A 13,839-nucleotide genomic window follows, 5' to 3' on the forward strand; every position below is an offset into this window, starting at 1 on the left:
GGGGGGTTGGGGGTTCTGGATCCAGGGGGAGGCGTGCTGGGACCTGCTCTTCTGGTGGGGGGGGTGGTGCTGGGGCGGGGGTAATGAGCAGGTGGGGCTGCGGCGCAGACAGTGCGCTGAGCTCAGCGTCTGGCTGTGTGGAGATGGCCGGGCCAGGGTTTCGGGGCCACCCCGCCGGACCTCTCCTGCTGCTGCTGCTGCTGCCCCCGGCCCTGACGGAAGGACCCCTGGTCTTCGTGGCGGTGGTGAGGTGCCCCCTGCCTCGGCCCAGCCCCTCACGTCCCCCAGGCCAGCTCTGACCTGGTCCCCTCCCCAGGTGTTCCGCCATGGCGACCGGGCCCCACTGGCTTCCTACCCCACTGACCCGCACAAGGAGGTTGCATCCACCCTGTGGCCACGTGGCCTGGGCCAGCTGACCGAGGTGAGACGCTGGGGATGGAGCAAGGGGTGGGGCGGGGGCGGGGAGGGGTTCGCTGAGCCAGCTCTGTCCCCAGGAGGGGGTCCGTCAGCAGCTGGAGCTGGGCCGCTTCCTGAGGAGCCGCTACGAGGACTTTCTGAGCCCCGAGTACCGGCGGGAAGAGGTACGGCCATGCTGACCTTCATCCTACCTCATGATCTCTCACCTCTGATCCCCACTGACTCCAGCGCCTCCCTGGGCCTCCATCTCTGGCCCTTCACCCCCATCCACCTGACCTGCACCTTAGGCCTGATCTCTGACCCATGAACCATCAACTAACCCACACTGACCCCTGACTCCATCTCAACCTGAGTCACATCTTGACCTCTGACCTCCATCAAGTCTGACTTTTATTTTCTGGTCTCCACCTCTGTGTTCTGACTCTCACTGACCCCAGCTAGACCCTCTGACTTGGAAACTTGATTGATTCTGTCTTTGTCCCTCATTGATTCTACCGGCCTTCTGACTCCAACCTTTGACCTCTACCCTTCATCAAATCTGACTTTCCTCTATCTTCCTCTGTCTCCTGACAGATGACCATAGGATCATTCCTGCTGACCTGATCTCATGACCTCCAACCTGCCCTCCTCCTCTTGACCTCTAACTTTCCACTTCCAGCGACTCTGAGCTTCCTTTCCGACTTTCATTGGCTTAACTGATCCCCTTAATCCTCAGTGTCCATCCAACTTCCCACCCCGACCCAAATGCTCTTGACATTGACCTCTGACCCTTGACACCAACTTCTAATGTTGAAGGCCAGGTCCTTGAACCTGCCCTGAGTTTTGACCCCTAACACCTGACCTTCGACCCTGAGCTGAATCTGAAGCTTTGGTTTGCTGCTGTAGTTGACCTCTGACCCCGACAGCGGCTCTGTGGCCTGTCCTCTCCCCACCCCCCATCCAGGTGTACATTCGCAGCACAGACTTTGACCGGACATTGGAGAGTGCTCAGGCCAACCTGGCGGGGCTGTTCCCTGAGGCCGCCCCAGGGCGCTCCGAGGCCGCCTGGAGGCCCATCCCTGTGCACACCGTGCCGGTCACTGAGGACAAGGTCAGGGGCCGGACGGGGCCTGGGGGCGGGAGGGATGGAGAGGGCCGGCGGCTCGGAGACCAGGCTCGGACCCGACGGGGCTGGGGGCTGGGGGCCTCCCGGAACCGGAGCAAGGATGCCTTCCCTGGGGCTGAGGTGTCCTGGTGGGGTGAGCCGCCCACCCCGCGCTGCTCAGCCATATCTGGGAGAAACCGTGGACCGGAGACAGGACCCCCCCAGCCCCACTGCCCTGCCTGCAGTCGGGCCCCAGTCACACTTTTGTCCCCTCTGAGCCTCAGTCTCCTCCAGTTGCTGAGGTTCCCTACGCGCAGCTGTCCCCGATACCGTGAGCTGCTGAGGGAGGCCACGGAGGCCACCGAGTACCAGACCGCCCTGGAGGGCTGGACGGTGAGCTGGGCGGGCCAGATGCGGCAGGATGGGGAGGGACCCACAGGACAGGGCGGAGCCGGCAGGCTGAGGGGGCGGGGCCGACCAGGATGGGGCGGGGCCAGTGGATGTGGCGGGACCCACAGGACAGGGCGGGGCCGGCATGCTGAGGGGGCGGGGCGATGCCTGGTGCGAGGGGCGGGGCCGGTCGGACGTGGCTGGACCCTAGGGGCGCTGACATTTGCCAGGCTCACCCATCCCGGTTCGGTTCTTGCAGGACTTCTTGACTCGCCTGGAGAACTTCACGGGGCTGTCGCTGGTCGGGGAGCCGCTGCGCAAGGCATGGAAGGTCCTGGACACTCTGATTTGCCAGGTGGGCCCCTGACCCATACACCCAGCCGGCCAAGTCGTTAAGGGCCCTGGGTTCCAATCCCAGCGTTGCCGCTCACTACTTGTGTTCCCTCAGGCAAGCCACTTAACCTTTAGTGCCTCAGTTTCCCCATCTATACAACGACAATGGCGACACTCCTATCAACTTGGGCTACTGTTTGGATCAAAAGGGGTTAATTCACGCGATGCGCTTAAAATAGCGCCTGGCATATGGTGAGGCATTTTCGGTCTACGTGTTTGCCGTTCAAATCCTCCAGTTCCGTAATCGGAAAAGCGCGGGAAGGCAAAGCTTCGGCGCCAGGCGCTGACCTGAAGCGGCCTGAGGCTGGCAGTGCTTGCTTACCTACTTAATGGGAATGTTCCTAATTGCCTGGTGGGAAGAACAACGTGTGTGTCTAAGGCGGCTGCCCCAGCCCCCACTGGATGTGTTCAGTTCAGTCGCTCAGTCGTGTCCGACTCTCTGCGACCCCATGAACCGCAGCACGCCAGGCCTCCCTGTCCATCACCAACTCCCATAGTTTACTCAGATTCATGCCCATCGAGTCGGTGATGCCATCTAGCTATCTCATCCTCGGTCGCCCCCTTCTCCTCCTGCCCCCAAACCCTCCCAGGATCAGGGTCTTTTCCAACGAGTCAACACTTCGCATCAGGTGGCCAAAGTACTGGAGTTTCAGCTTCAGCATCACTGCTTCCAATGAACACCCAGGACTGATCTCCTTTAGGATGGACTGGTTGGATCTCCTTGCAGTCCAAGGGACTCTCAAGAGTCTTCTCTAACACCATAGTTCAAAAGCATCAATTTTTCGGCGCTCAGCTTTCCTCACAGTCCAACTCTCACATCCATACATGACCACTGGAAAAGCCATAGCCTTGACCAGAGAGTTAGGAGGTATATATTAATAGTACCCTCTCCATCAGAACTTTCTGAAACTCCAAACGTCTGAATTATTATTATTTTTTAATTTAATCAATTATTTGGTTGCACCAGGTCTTAGTTGTGGCATATGGAATCTAGTTCTCTGATCAGGGATCGAACTTGGGCCCCCTGCAGTGGGAGCATGGAGTCTTAGCCACCAGGGACGTCTTGGGCCACCAGGGCAGTCCCCCCAAATGTCTGAATTCTGAAACAGCTCTGGCCCCAAGGGTTTCCGATAAGGGCTTCTGGAATAATGGTCATTACCATGATTAATTAATAATCGCTCTTACCCACACCAAGGACAACCCAGGTGGCGCTAGTGGTAAAGAACCCGCCTGCCAACGCAGGTAGAGGTAAGAGATGTGGGTTTGATCCCTGGGTTGGGAAGATCCTCTGGAAGAGGGCATGGCAACCCCTTACAGTATTCTTGCCTAGAGTATCCCATTGACAGAGAAGCCTGGTGGGCTACAGTCCATAGGGTCGCAAAGAGTTGGACACGACTGAAGCAACTTAGCACATTACCCAGACCATAATTTCCTGACCAGACCTTGCCTATGAGGGCATCAGTCAGAGAAGGGTTGGAAGAGTGAATTGCAGCTGATGGGGGCATCGCCAGTGGGTCTGAGGGGAGCAAGAAGAGGTCTGGACATCGCGGTCACTTTGTTCCCTCCCTCTCTCCTCAGCAAGCCCATGGTCTTTCCCTCCCATCCTGGGCCTCCCCAGATGTCCTGCAGACACTAGCTCAGATCTCGGCTCTGGATATCGGAGCTCACGTGGGCCCACCCCAGGCAGCGGAGAAGGCCCAGCTGAGTGGGGGTGAGATGTGGGACCGGGTGACTGGGAGGCCCAAGCGGCTTCCTTTGGAGGGTTCTTAACACTCTGTCTTGCCCTGTCAGGAATCCTGCTAGATGCCATCCTGGCTAACTTCTCCCGGGTGCAGCGCTTGGGGCTGCCACTCAAGATGGTTATGTATTCTGCTGTAAGTCTTCGGAAAGGGAGGCAGTGCCACGTGGGCACAGGGATGGGGAGGGGGTGGGATTTGGGTGAGGGGGGACTCATGGTCCTGGTGGAACCTCAGCCTCATGCCTTGAGTAACACATATCTCCAAACTATACTCTCGGGTCATATCACCAGAGGTATGGAATCTGGAAGGAGGGAGGTGATGATGGGAAAGAATTCAGTTCTTCTGGAATGACAGGCTTTTTGGCTGAGCTGTCCAGTCATATTTATTAAATGACCACCTGTAACTGGTGGGGCTGCCTCCAGGGTGAGGAGGTTTGGGGGGGGGGGGTTATTTGTTCTAAGGGGTCTGAGGGCCATCTGGAGGAGCCCCGACTCATCCCTGGATCCGCCCGCAGCACGACAGCACTCTCCTGGCCCTCCAGGGGGCCCTGGGTCTGTACGACGGGCACACACCGCCTTACGCCGCCTGCCTCGGCTTTGAGTTCCGGCGGCGCTCGGCCGACGCGGACCGCGACGACGCAGACGGCGACCACCCAGACGGCGACCACCCAGGGTGAGGAGGGGGTGGTACCCGGAAGTGGGCAGGGCCAGGACGCTCTAGCGTAGGAGGGATGGCGACCCCGGTACGTGGCGTGACTCAGGCACGGGCCTGGAGGGTGAGTTTACAGGGGCGGTATGGGCAGGGATAGGAGTCAGAAGCGCAGTGCTCCATCCTGTCGCTCTTCTCCAGATTCAAAGTCAGCGGCAGGGAAGGCGAGGAGGGACCAAGGCGCCTGCTCTCTCCCTCCAGGAACGTCACCGTCTCCCTCTTCTACCGCAACGACTCTGCTGGCCTGCCCTTGACTCTCCGCCTCCCCGGGTGCCCAGCCCCCTGCCCACTAAGCCGATTCCGCCAGCTGACGGCCCCCGCCCGGCCTCCGGCTCACGGGATCCCCTGCCACGGCTCCCACGAGCCCGCCACCCCCGCAGGTGACGGCCCTCGGCGCTGGGGTGGGAGTGGGGGGCGCCGGTCTCGAGACTCACAACCCCGTGTTCTCCCCGCAGCCACCGTGGTACCCCTGTTGGCTGGGGCTGTGGCCGTGCTGGCGGCCCTCAGCATGGGGCTGGGCCTGCTGGCCTGGAGACCTGGCTGCTTGCGGGCCTGGGGGGGCCCCGTGTGAGCCAGGAAACTGGGCACCCCTTCCCCCACAACTGAACCTGGATCCCAACACATCTGCTCACCCGCTCCTCTGGCTTCTGTGACTTACTGTGCGCGCTGGGGGAATGCGCGGGCGGGCTCCCAGGCCTGGAAGCCACACGTGGCCCTGTGGATGCGTGTGGGCTGAAGGGTGCATGGGTCTGTGTGCAGGTGCACGCGGACGGCTATCCATGCGTGCGCTCCCGCATGAATCCGTGTAGTGCTTGTGTATATACATACTTGACACTCGTGTGCAGACTTACGTGGTCCTGTGCTTCTGTGGGTAATACCTGTATGGGTGTTTATGTGCAGGTTTCTATACATGCCTGGGAGCACGGGGTGTGCGCGTGGAAACCCGTTTCTAGGTGTCATCACCTGTGCTCTGGGAGAAGCCCCCCACTGTGGGTTACGCACTGCTGGGAGAGCGCTGATTCAAAGCCTGGGCCCACTGCCAGCCTGCTGGGACTGGTCCGGAGGCCGTGACTCTGGGTTAACTGGTCTCTGCCCCCACCTGATGGTTGGGTGGCATCACCGACTCCATGGACATGAGTTTGAGCAAGCTCCGGGAGTTGGTGACAGACTGGGAAGCCTGGAGAGCTGAAGGTCGCATGCCTGGAGACTGAACTGAGCCCCACCTCCTTTGATGCAAAAACTCCCAGGCCCCTGAAATTAACCTCCTGGGAACCAGCAGAGCTGGTGGGGCCTGTAACACTGCTGGGGGGCAGCCTAGCAAAGCAGGGGCTACAATGATGACCTGAAGGGGCAGGGACCCCACCTGAGCACTGCCGGGTATGGTAGCCAGTGGCTGCCTTGAGGTCCCATTTGTACCTGGAAGGTACAGATCAGGAGCTTCATTTGCGGGCGGGCACTGAACTAAGGGAAGCTACCACACACCTAATAAACAGCAGGCTCATGGGTGCTTGTCATAGACTGGGTGGTGCCAGGCCTGCTCTTGTGGGGCTTTGTGTCACCCCTCAACCCAGGAGGCTCTGTCCTCCCCACACACCAAGCAGCAGTCTGGGGCAGCAGCGATGTCTGCCTCGTGTTGACACCCCATCTGACTGGACGAGTAGCCTGGTAGGCAGCAGGCACTCTGATGCCATTTGGTGCCTATTAGATGGGGCAGAGCTGCAGCACCAGGGGTGGGGCCTGGTGTGCAGACCCAGACCTCTCCAGACATGGGACAAAAAGGGCCGAGGTTAACAGCTGGGTCCTCACAGCTAGACGAGACAGGAAAATGCTCCTGCCCCAAGTGGGGCCACCAGTACACACTCCCTGGCACTACCCACCACCCAGCATCGTGGGGCAGGGGATCCGGGCCCCCCAGGTTGCCCAGGTCATGAGAACACAGGCTACCATCTGCCCTGGAGTTCTGGGGCAGTCACAGGGCCTCAGGGAAGAGTTAGGAATGCTCTCTGCACTTCATGGTCTTGCGGGGGTGGAGGGGGTACAGGAACATAGTCTATTGCTTATGGATCCATGTGTGAGCATGCTCAGTCACGTCCAATCCCATGGACTGTAGTCTGCCAGGCTCTGCTGTCCATGGCATTTCCCAGGTAAGAATACTGGATCAGGTTGCCATTTCTTCCTGCTGTGGGATCTTTCTGACCCAGGGATGTAACCCGCGTCTCCTTTATTGGCAGGGAGATTCTTTACCACTGAGCCACCAGGGAAGCCCCATAGAGCCACAGAAGACCCAAGCAAAGTTCTAGCTGATTCACCTAACCCTGCTGCTGGGAGCAGCTCCCACGGCCTACTAGGAGCCCAGTGCTCCCCTCTCTGCAGACAGCGTGGCGGGGGCGGTGGGGGGGGGGGGCGGTCATGGAGACCATGCAACCTACCCCTAGCCTCACTAGGGGAAGGTTCTGGCTCCAGCTTCACCCCTGCACCCAAACACCACCACTCACAGGGAGTGACACACGGGTTTTTTGTTTTTTTTTTATTTAATGGATGCGTTGTACCACCTGCTGGGGCTGTCCATCCTCACAAAGCTGGGATTCTTGGCCGCACTGCCCCTCACCCGGAGGTGACAGACCCTCCAGCCACACACGCAGCTGGAGAAAAAGGGACAGGCCATCCCCTTCGCAGGCGAAAATTCCATTTTAAGAGAAAGGCATTGCAGAAGAAAAAAAAGTCTAAGAGACAATCTTTCACAAAGGGGGAAACGAGCACCACTAAAAAACAAGTGTTGTCTGCTAAAGATCATAGAGTAAAAAAAAAACTGCATTAAAAAAAAAGAAACAAAAAAACAGTCTTAAGAAAACGGGTACAAACTTCAAAGTGCTTTCATGGTGTGGGCGGCGGGGTCTCCCACTTGGCCTGTAGTGCCTGGGGATTGGGGTGGGCCGTGTGGCAGAGCAGTGGGGCCGGAAGGCCCACCCACCCCACCTTGCCCATCGGGCTAAAGTGTAACAGACTGGAAATGTAACAGACTCTCTCCCTGCATCCTGCAGCAGCTGCCAAGAGCCAGCCAGCCGCCTGTTTCCCACCAGCAGCGGCCCGTGATGCCCACAGGTGGCTGCGGGCACGGACACCACCTGTCTTTGGGGCTCCTTGGACACGCTGGCCAACGTCTCCCCTACCCGACGGTGGGGGACACGTACTCGTGGCGCACCGGTGGCTCCTCCCCGCAGGCCTGGTCGGAGTACGGGGGAGGCGGGGGCTGCTCGTCCCCCAGACCATAGGGGGCGTGGCCGCGACTGCGCTTGGCCTCCTTGATGTACAGCTCCAGGAGGACCTTGGTGGGCTGCTTGTCCACCCGCTCCTTGGGCACGCCGTGGCTCAGCAGCCAGCCCATGAGGTCCTTGCGTGTGGGGTTCGGCCCCAGCATGAGCTTGGCGCGGCCCGGCTGGCTCTGGCGCCAGAGCAGGCCCACGTCAGCGATGGTCTGGATCTCCATCACCGCCTCCAGCACCGTCATGCCCTTGACCAGCAGGCTGACCAGTGAGAGGCGCAGCTCGGAGGGCGCGGCTGTCAGCAGGCGCCGCTGCAGGCCCTGCGTGAAGGGCAGGTCCTCCGGCGCCAGCTGGGCAGGCTCGGGGAGCGGCGGCTCGCAGTAGATCCAGTCGAGCATGCCCAGCTCGCGTACCAGCTGGATGCCCTCCTCCATGGTGGTCCAGGGCCGGAAGGGCAGCTCGGTGGCCTCGAAGTGCAGGAAGGACTCCCAGCGCTGGCGCCAGGCCAGCAGCAGCCAGGCCAGTAACGTCTTGCAGTCACCCCGCAGGGCCTTGCAGCGGTAGTTGAAGACGGCGTCGCCGGTCAGGTCGCCCAGCAGGGCCAGCTCCCCGCAATTCAGGGACAGGGCCTGGCCGCCCTGGTCATACACCCGCAGGATCCAGCTGATCATGAGCTCGTTGGGATTCTGCCGGAAGCGCCGCGCGATGGCCAGGAGCTCCGTGTATGTGTAGTAGCGGTCGCCCCGCCCCGCCATGGCTGCTCCAGGCGGGGGGCCACCAGAGCTGCGGGAAGGGCACGGAGGGGCGTTGGGCAGGGAAACAGTCACCCACCCCCAACCCTTCCACAGAGGGGGAGCCCCTCAGACCCCCAGGTGTCAAAGGTCCTGGGGGGGCACCGTGTCCTCACGGGAGATCAGAGCCCAGTGCTGGACATCACGGGGGCCCCAAGCACGGCCCTTCAGGAGCCAGGATACCGGATGTCTCCGCACACGCCAAGCGGTTCCCCTTATACCTTACACCACCCACCATGCCCCATCATGAGGTTACTGTGAAGATTAGATGCCTTTAGTGCCTAGCACTGTGCCTGGTTCATAGTTTAGTGCTCAGCATCTGACTGAACGGATACCACCACCACCACCATCTCTACATCGGATAAGTTCGATACGATTACGGCATTGGCCAACCCACTAAGAACTTGTTCTTACCGGGAGGGCTGAAGGAGCGGCTGGACTCCTGGAGGAACTGCCTGCAGATGGGAAGACGTGGGGGGTGGGGAAGAGGAGGTTGGTGGGGTGCAGCAGACACGATCCCCATCCACCTCTGCCCAGAGCCCAGGACCCCTCAGGCCCCCGGGTGTCAAAGGTCCTGGGGGAGCACCACGTCTGCACAGAAGATCAGAGCCCAGTGCTGGACATCACGGGGGTCCCTCGCACGGCCCCTTCGGGCACCAACTCTCTCTGCAAGCCACCCCCAACCCTACAGGTTCACCTGTTCCTCACCCCAGCCCTTCTTGCATCCACTTCCTCTTACCACCACCCCTCCATCTTCGCAGCGGATGCCACAGGAATTCAGGGAGCATGCAGTACTTTCGGGGGTGGCTTGCAAAGGCTGATTGTTCAAGGACCCCCAGCTCTGCCACCTCCTCAATCCCCAGTAGGACTGGCTGAGGCATTAGCTACAAGCCCAGGCAGGGTGGGGCCTGGGACCTCATGGGAGACAGGCCCACAGCACACACACACACCCACATCCCGCCCCAGCCCTATTCCTGCAGACAAATCATGAAGGCACTCTGTCAAAATGGCAAAACCAGGAATCAAAATCTACCCCTTGGTCCTGTATCCTCAACTGTAGGGAAGAGGGGTGACAGAGAAAGCCCCCACCACACTGGTCCCCCTGAACACGGGGGCTGCAGAAATAAGCCCCCTCCTGGCCAGAAGGAGCCAAGGATTGGCAAATTGCAACCTCTATGTGCCTCTGCCTCAGCTGTGAAATAGTGACAAAAACTGCACCTATTTCAAATCATGAGGTTATTGGGGGGATAAGGAAATGGCAATCCACTCCAGTACTCTTGTCTGGAAAATTCCACGGACGGAGGAGCCTGATAGGCTACAGTACATGGGGTCATAAAGAGTTGGACACGACTGAGCGACTTCACAACTCTAGGGCTTAGAAATGCGGCCTGGCTCAGACTAAGTGCTCAGCATCTATCTTTATTATTACCATAATCTATATATTTTATTAACAAATTGATGCCATTGTAAATTGGATTATGATTATTACAGTATTAATAACAAGGGGAGTCTCTTCTGTTCTTACCGAGGGGTGGCCAGGCTGCTCAACTCCTGGAGGAACCACCTGCAGACAGGAAGGGGTGGGGGAGCTGGAGGTTGGCAGCATGTGGAGCAACCAAGCCCCCTCCTCCATCTGGAGGTGGGACCCCCCACTCAGACCCCCGGGTGTCAAAGGTCCCGGGGTGCACCGTGTCCTCAGTGGAGATCAGAGCCCAGTGCTGGACATCATGGGGGGTCCCAGTGCCCTCAAACCCCACCCCCCAATCCCACCATCCTCTGACTGGCCGATGCAGAATAAAATGCTCCCATCTTGTCAGTTCTGTTGCCTCGGAAATCTACAGATGTTACACATCCCTTAGGGATTCCTCTTCTCAGCCCCTTCACATATCCCGCCCAAGTGGCATCCTCCCAACTCCACACTTTCCAGAAATTCCCTCTCGGCCCACAACACTTTGGATGAAGAGGCCTTCCAAAAAGATGCTCCGATGCACCCCATTCTGAGCTAACCCTTCAGAGAACACAGCTTCTCACCCCCTCAGGTACTTGTCAGCAAGAATCTAAAACTTCCCAGAGACTACACTTTCAGTTCTACCTAGTATGTATTTAGAAAGTAATCTATGTCCATCAATCTCAAGTCAACTTTATTAGTGGGAATACAGATTTAGGCCCAGATTTCATTGAATAGAGGTGAGGGGAAAACCCTCCTAGAACTGGGAACAGTTGTTTCTTTTCAGGTAACACACATACCCATGCCTACTTGATGATTTAGCTGCTGAAACAATTGTGAAACATTCTCCAAAACTTGAAACATTTTGTGAGACAGTCTCCAGATAAACTGTGTCCTTTGACAGTGGCTATTGTATAAATTGAGGGCAAACTTGATAACTGTATCAGTTTACATAGGCATGATTCATGGGAAGCTGCCTAAACTCTGCTGGAAGTTACATTGTCTACAAATTCCACCACCACCACCTTACAATATGACAATGATAGTGCTTCTAGCCTTTCTGCTTCTTTTCTGCTGAGTCTGAAAATTAGACTTTGGATTAGCCTTTTCCCCTGAAATCCAAAAACTTACACTGGGCCCTCCACATCACATCTGTGAGGCCCTGGAATCAATCCCCATGGATACCATGGACAGACTATACATCTTCCCCTTCTGCAGTCCATATTCCTTGTCATATTCAAACCTTACCTTTGAAGGCAGGAGGCATCACTATCCCCCACCCAACTAGTCAGAGGACTGGGGCCCATCTGCTCCTGGTGGATTGTACCCATTCTACAGACACAGAAACTGAGGCTCAGGAGAGCAATCATTTGACTAACATCTCTAAGCCCAAGAACAGAACAGTTGGGCTTTGCATTATGGCTGGCAGATAAATTAGGTCCCAGAGAGGTTTAATGCAAAGTTACCGCAAATGAGGGTGAGATAGTTTAGACCTGGATGGGTCAGGTACTGGGAGCAATGGTTCTTACCAAGGTGGGGTGGGTGGCCTCTCAGCTTGAAGACACACCTGTAACACAGGAAGGATTTGGTGAGGGTGGGGGAGGAAAGTCTTGGGGTGGGGTGGGGTGGGGGGGAATTCAGAGAACATCAAAACCAAGGCCCCTCAGATCCCCAGGTGTCAAAGGTCCTGGGGGCACTGTGTCCTCAGGGGGTAATCGGAGCCCAGTGCTGGACATCATGAGAGCCCGGGTCCCTCTGCAACCAGGTCCCAGGGCCACTCACCTTCAGGGACAGAAGCCAAGCAAGCTGACAGTGCCTAGAGATTGGAAAACACAAATCCATCACAGGGTACAAATGCCCACAGCCTTCCCTGTGTGACACCAAGATGCTCTCTCACCTCCCCAGTGTCACAGGTCCACAGAAGACTGTCCTAAACCCATCACGTAGAGAGAACCTACTGACTACTTCCCTTGCCCAGTTTTGCAGATTTCCAGCATTGACTCTACCGGCTGCTGACCCTGAACAGTGACCACTAAGATGCAAATCCCTTGGAAGAAACTGTCCAGGGGTGGGGGGCGGTGTATAAGGAGGAAAAGTGAAACCTGAAGCACAAGCAGCAAAAGCAGTCACCAGAGAGCCTTAAAATGCAACCAGTTTTGAACAAAACAGTGAAAGACATTTTGGAAATGACAGGAACTATGACCACAGAGCAGATGGGAGATGGCCTCCTTAAGGAATCAGTCTCATTGAGGATGATGACAACACTGACATTAAATAGAAAAAATGCTATTTTAGAGACACTGTGTTAACTATTTTGGATGAATTAAGAAATTTATTTCCAAAACATGAAGTACACAAAAAGAAAACATGGCGAAACGTCCTGTTAAGCGTTTATTTCTCTGTATGTTTGGGGATTTTAACAACGAAAAAGCAATATATGGGACAATGGCAAAAGAGTGATGAATGGATGAGAAACTGCCTTCCACTTGTGACAAGGCAACAGTTAGGATAAAATTAACTGTTTTCTAAAAGCAACAAAGTTGGAGGAGATTCTTGCTGGGTTGTGGTGGGGAAACAGAAAATCGGCTAGCTATTCCTGGGCTGGATCTCCTTGGAGGAGGTGTGGTATTGCTCGGGAGTCGGGAAAACGCTATCCATAAAGTTCCATTAGCCCAGAACTAACGCTTAACAAAACTCTGATGTTCTGAGCAAGCACAAAACTGATATTTAAATGACTGTGTCAGAAAGATTCCTGAAAATGAACGAAGGCCCCATTTACTTTGTCCGACAACTACTCCCCTCTGGTTCTGACACAACCCAGTAATTCACTTAAGAGATCCCACTCCCACTTCTTCCGTGGCAACCCTCGAGGTCCTGTCTCTACCTCCCACGCGGCCTCTGTTCTACATCGCACAAACACGCCAGCCACATGAAATCAGAATACATAAGAACATTTCCTAAGGAGAGCACGTGTAAGCTAACACTGGAGTGGAAAACCTCAGGCAGAAAGACTATGTCATAAGTCTACCCTCCCCACCTTCCCCCACCCCGCAAATTCCCCCCAGAAATTGACAAGATGGCGGAGCCCTGAAACGTGGGCAGCAGACACGGCGCAGCCAGACTGCGGCGCAAAGGAGGGCCAGCCCCGGGGGTCCGCCTTCGCTTCGGCAGCAGGACTCCTCCTCCACCCCCTGAGCGCCCCCAGGGAGCCATCACCCTCTCCAAGTGAGCCACTGCCGCCCCGAAGGGAACACTCAGGGATCGCCTCGAGGCGCGGGTACTGAGTGCTTACGAAGGTCCTGACACCGTCCCCGCCACGGCGTGCCCGCCCCCGCTGCAGCCCCGGGCACACACGTCACGCGTGACCGAGTCCCCAACGCGTGCCCTCCGGCAAACACCAGCCAAAATAGAACCCTCACCTCCACTCTCCGCAACGCGTGTGCGAGCCCCAGCGCGCGCTGCTTTATTGCGCGCGCCGCTCGCACGGCCCGCCCCGCGGCGCCAGGTGGGCCCCGCCCCGGGGCGTCCAGCAGAGACGCCGGTGTCGGAATCTGTACTTTGGTGCTTGGGGAGGGAAATAGGTAAATAAGAATAAGAATCTTCCTAA

General features: G+C 57.3%; 2 protein-coding genes and 4 non-coding genes across 9 annotated transcripts; 1 reads left to right on the forward strand and 5 right to left on the reverse strand.

The window, feature by feature from the left end:
* The first annotated feature begins 143 nt into the window (after positions 1 to 143).
* On the forward strand, positions 144 to 6,174 carry ACP4 (acid phosphatase 4). Its single transcript, XM_065926589.1, has 11 exons — positions 144 to 245; positions 317 to 421; positions 495 to 581; positions 1,361 to 1,507; positions 1,796 to 1,894; positions 2,151 to 2,246; positions 3,863 to 3,995; positions 4,076 to 4,158; positions 4,538 to 4,632; positions 4,912 to 5,111; positions 5,187 to 6,174. The coding sequence occupies exons 1-11, from the start codon at positions 144 to 146 to the stop codon at positions 5,300 to 5,302; spliced, it is 1,263 nt and encodes a 420-aa protein (XP_065782661.1). The 3' UTR covers positions 5,303 to 6,174.
* Positions 6,175 to 7,255: 1,081 nt separating this feature from the next.
* LOC136161603 (Friend virus susceptibility protein 1-like) lies at positions 7,256 to 13,704 on the reverse strand. 4 transcript variants are annotated; one of them, XM_065926603.1, is made up of 6 exons: positions 13,652 to 13,703; positions 12,015 to 12,048; positions 11,762 to 11,799; positions 10,311 to 10,349; positions 9,200 to 9,240; positions 7,256 to 8,777 (listed from the first exon to the last, which is right to left on the reverse strand). In XM_065926603.1, exon 6 carries the CDS (start codon positions 8,747 to 8,749, stop codon positions 7,898 to 7,900), a length of 852 nt encoding a protein of 283 aa, XP_065782675.1. In that variant the 5' UTR covers positions 8,750 to 8,777; positions 9,200 to 9,240; positions 10,311 to 10,349; positions 11,762 to 11,799; positions 12,015 to 12,048; positions 13,652 to 13,703; the 3' UTR covers positions 7,256 to 7,897. The 4 variants fall into 4 exon arrangements, with proteins under 4 accessions (XP_065782675.1, XP_065782676.1, XP_065782677.1 ...); XM_065926604.1 differs by lacking the exon at positions 13,652 to 13,703 and adding an exon at positions 13,449 to 13,469; XM_065926605.1 differs by lacking the exon at positions 12,015 to 12,048 and having other exon boundaries at positions 13,652 to 13,704.
* LOC136162331 (small nucleolar RNA SNORD88) lies at positions 8,848 to 8,939 on the reverse strand. The gene has a single exon (XR_010662132.1). It is a non-coding gene; the product is annotated as a small nucleolar RNA SNORD88 (small nucleolar RNA).
* LOC136162333 (small nucleolar RNA SNORD88) lies at positions 9,329 to 9,420 on the reverse strand. Its single transcript, XR_010662134.1, has one exon. It is a non-coding gene; the product is annotated as a small nucleolar RNA SNORD88 (small nucleolar RNA).
* Positions 10,429 to 10,522, reverse strand: LOC136162332 (small nucleolar RNA SNORD88). Its single transcript, XR_010662133.1, has one exon. It is a non-coding gene; the product is annotated as a small nucleolar RNA SNORD88 (small nucleolar RNA).
* On the reverse strand, positions 11,889 to 11,979 carry LOC136162334 (small nucleolar RNA SNORD88). The gene has a single exon (XR_010662135.1). It is a non-coding gene; the product is annotated as a small nucleolar RNA SNORD88 (small nucleolar RNA).
* Positions 13,705 to 13,839: the final 135 nt, after the last annotated feature.

The sequence above is a fragment of the Muntiacus reevesi genome, chromosome 2 (genome assembly GCF_963930625.1).
Source record: "Muntiacus reevesi chromosome 2, mMunRee1.1, whole genome shotgun sequence".
Lineage (NCBI taxonomy): Eukaryota > Metazoa > Chordata > Mammalia > Artiodactyla > Cervidae > Muntiacus > Muntiacus reevesi.

Bases quoted from the DNA above. Each gene is read 5' to 3' on its own strand.
- LOC136161603 (XM_065926605.1), bottom strand. From the start codon at position 8,749: ATGGCGGGGCGGGGCGACCGCTACTACACATACACGGAGCTCCTGGCC.
- ACP4 (XM_065926589.1), top strand. From the start codon at position 144: ATGGCCGGGCCAGGGTTTCGGGGCCACCCCGCCGGACCTCTCCTGCTG. The intron at 1,508-1,795 runs GTCAGGGGCCGG...AGTCTCCTCCAG, and splicing joins TGCCGGTCACTGAGGACAAG to TTGCTGAGGTTCCCTACGCG. The intron at 4,159-4,537 runs GTAAGTCTTCGG...ATCCGCCCGCAG, and splicing joins AGATGGTTATGTATTCTGCT to CACGACAGCACTCTCCTGGC.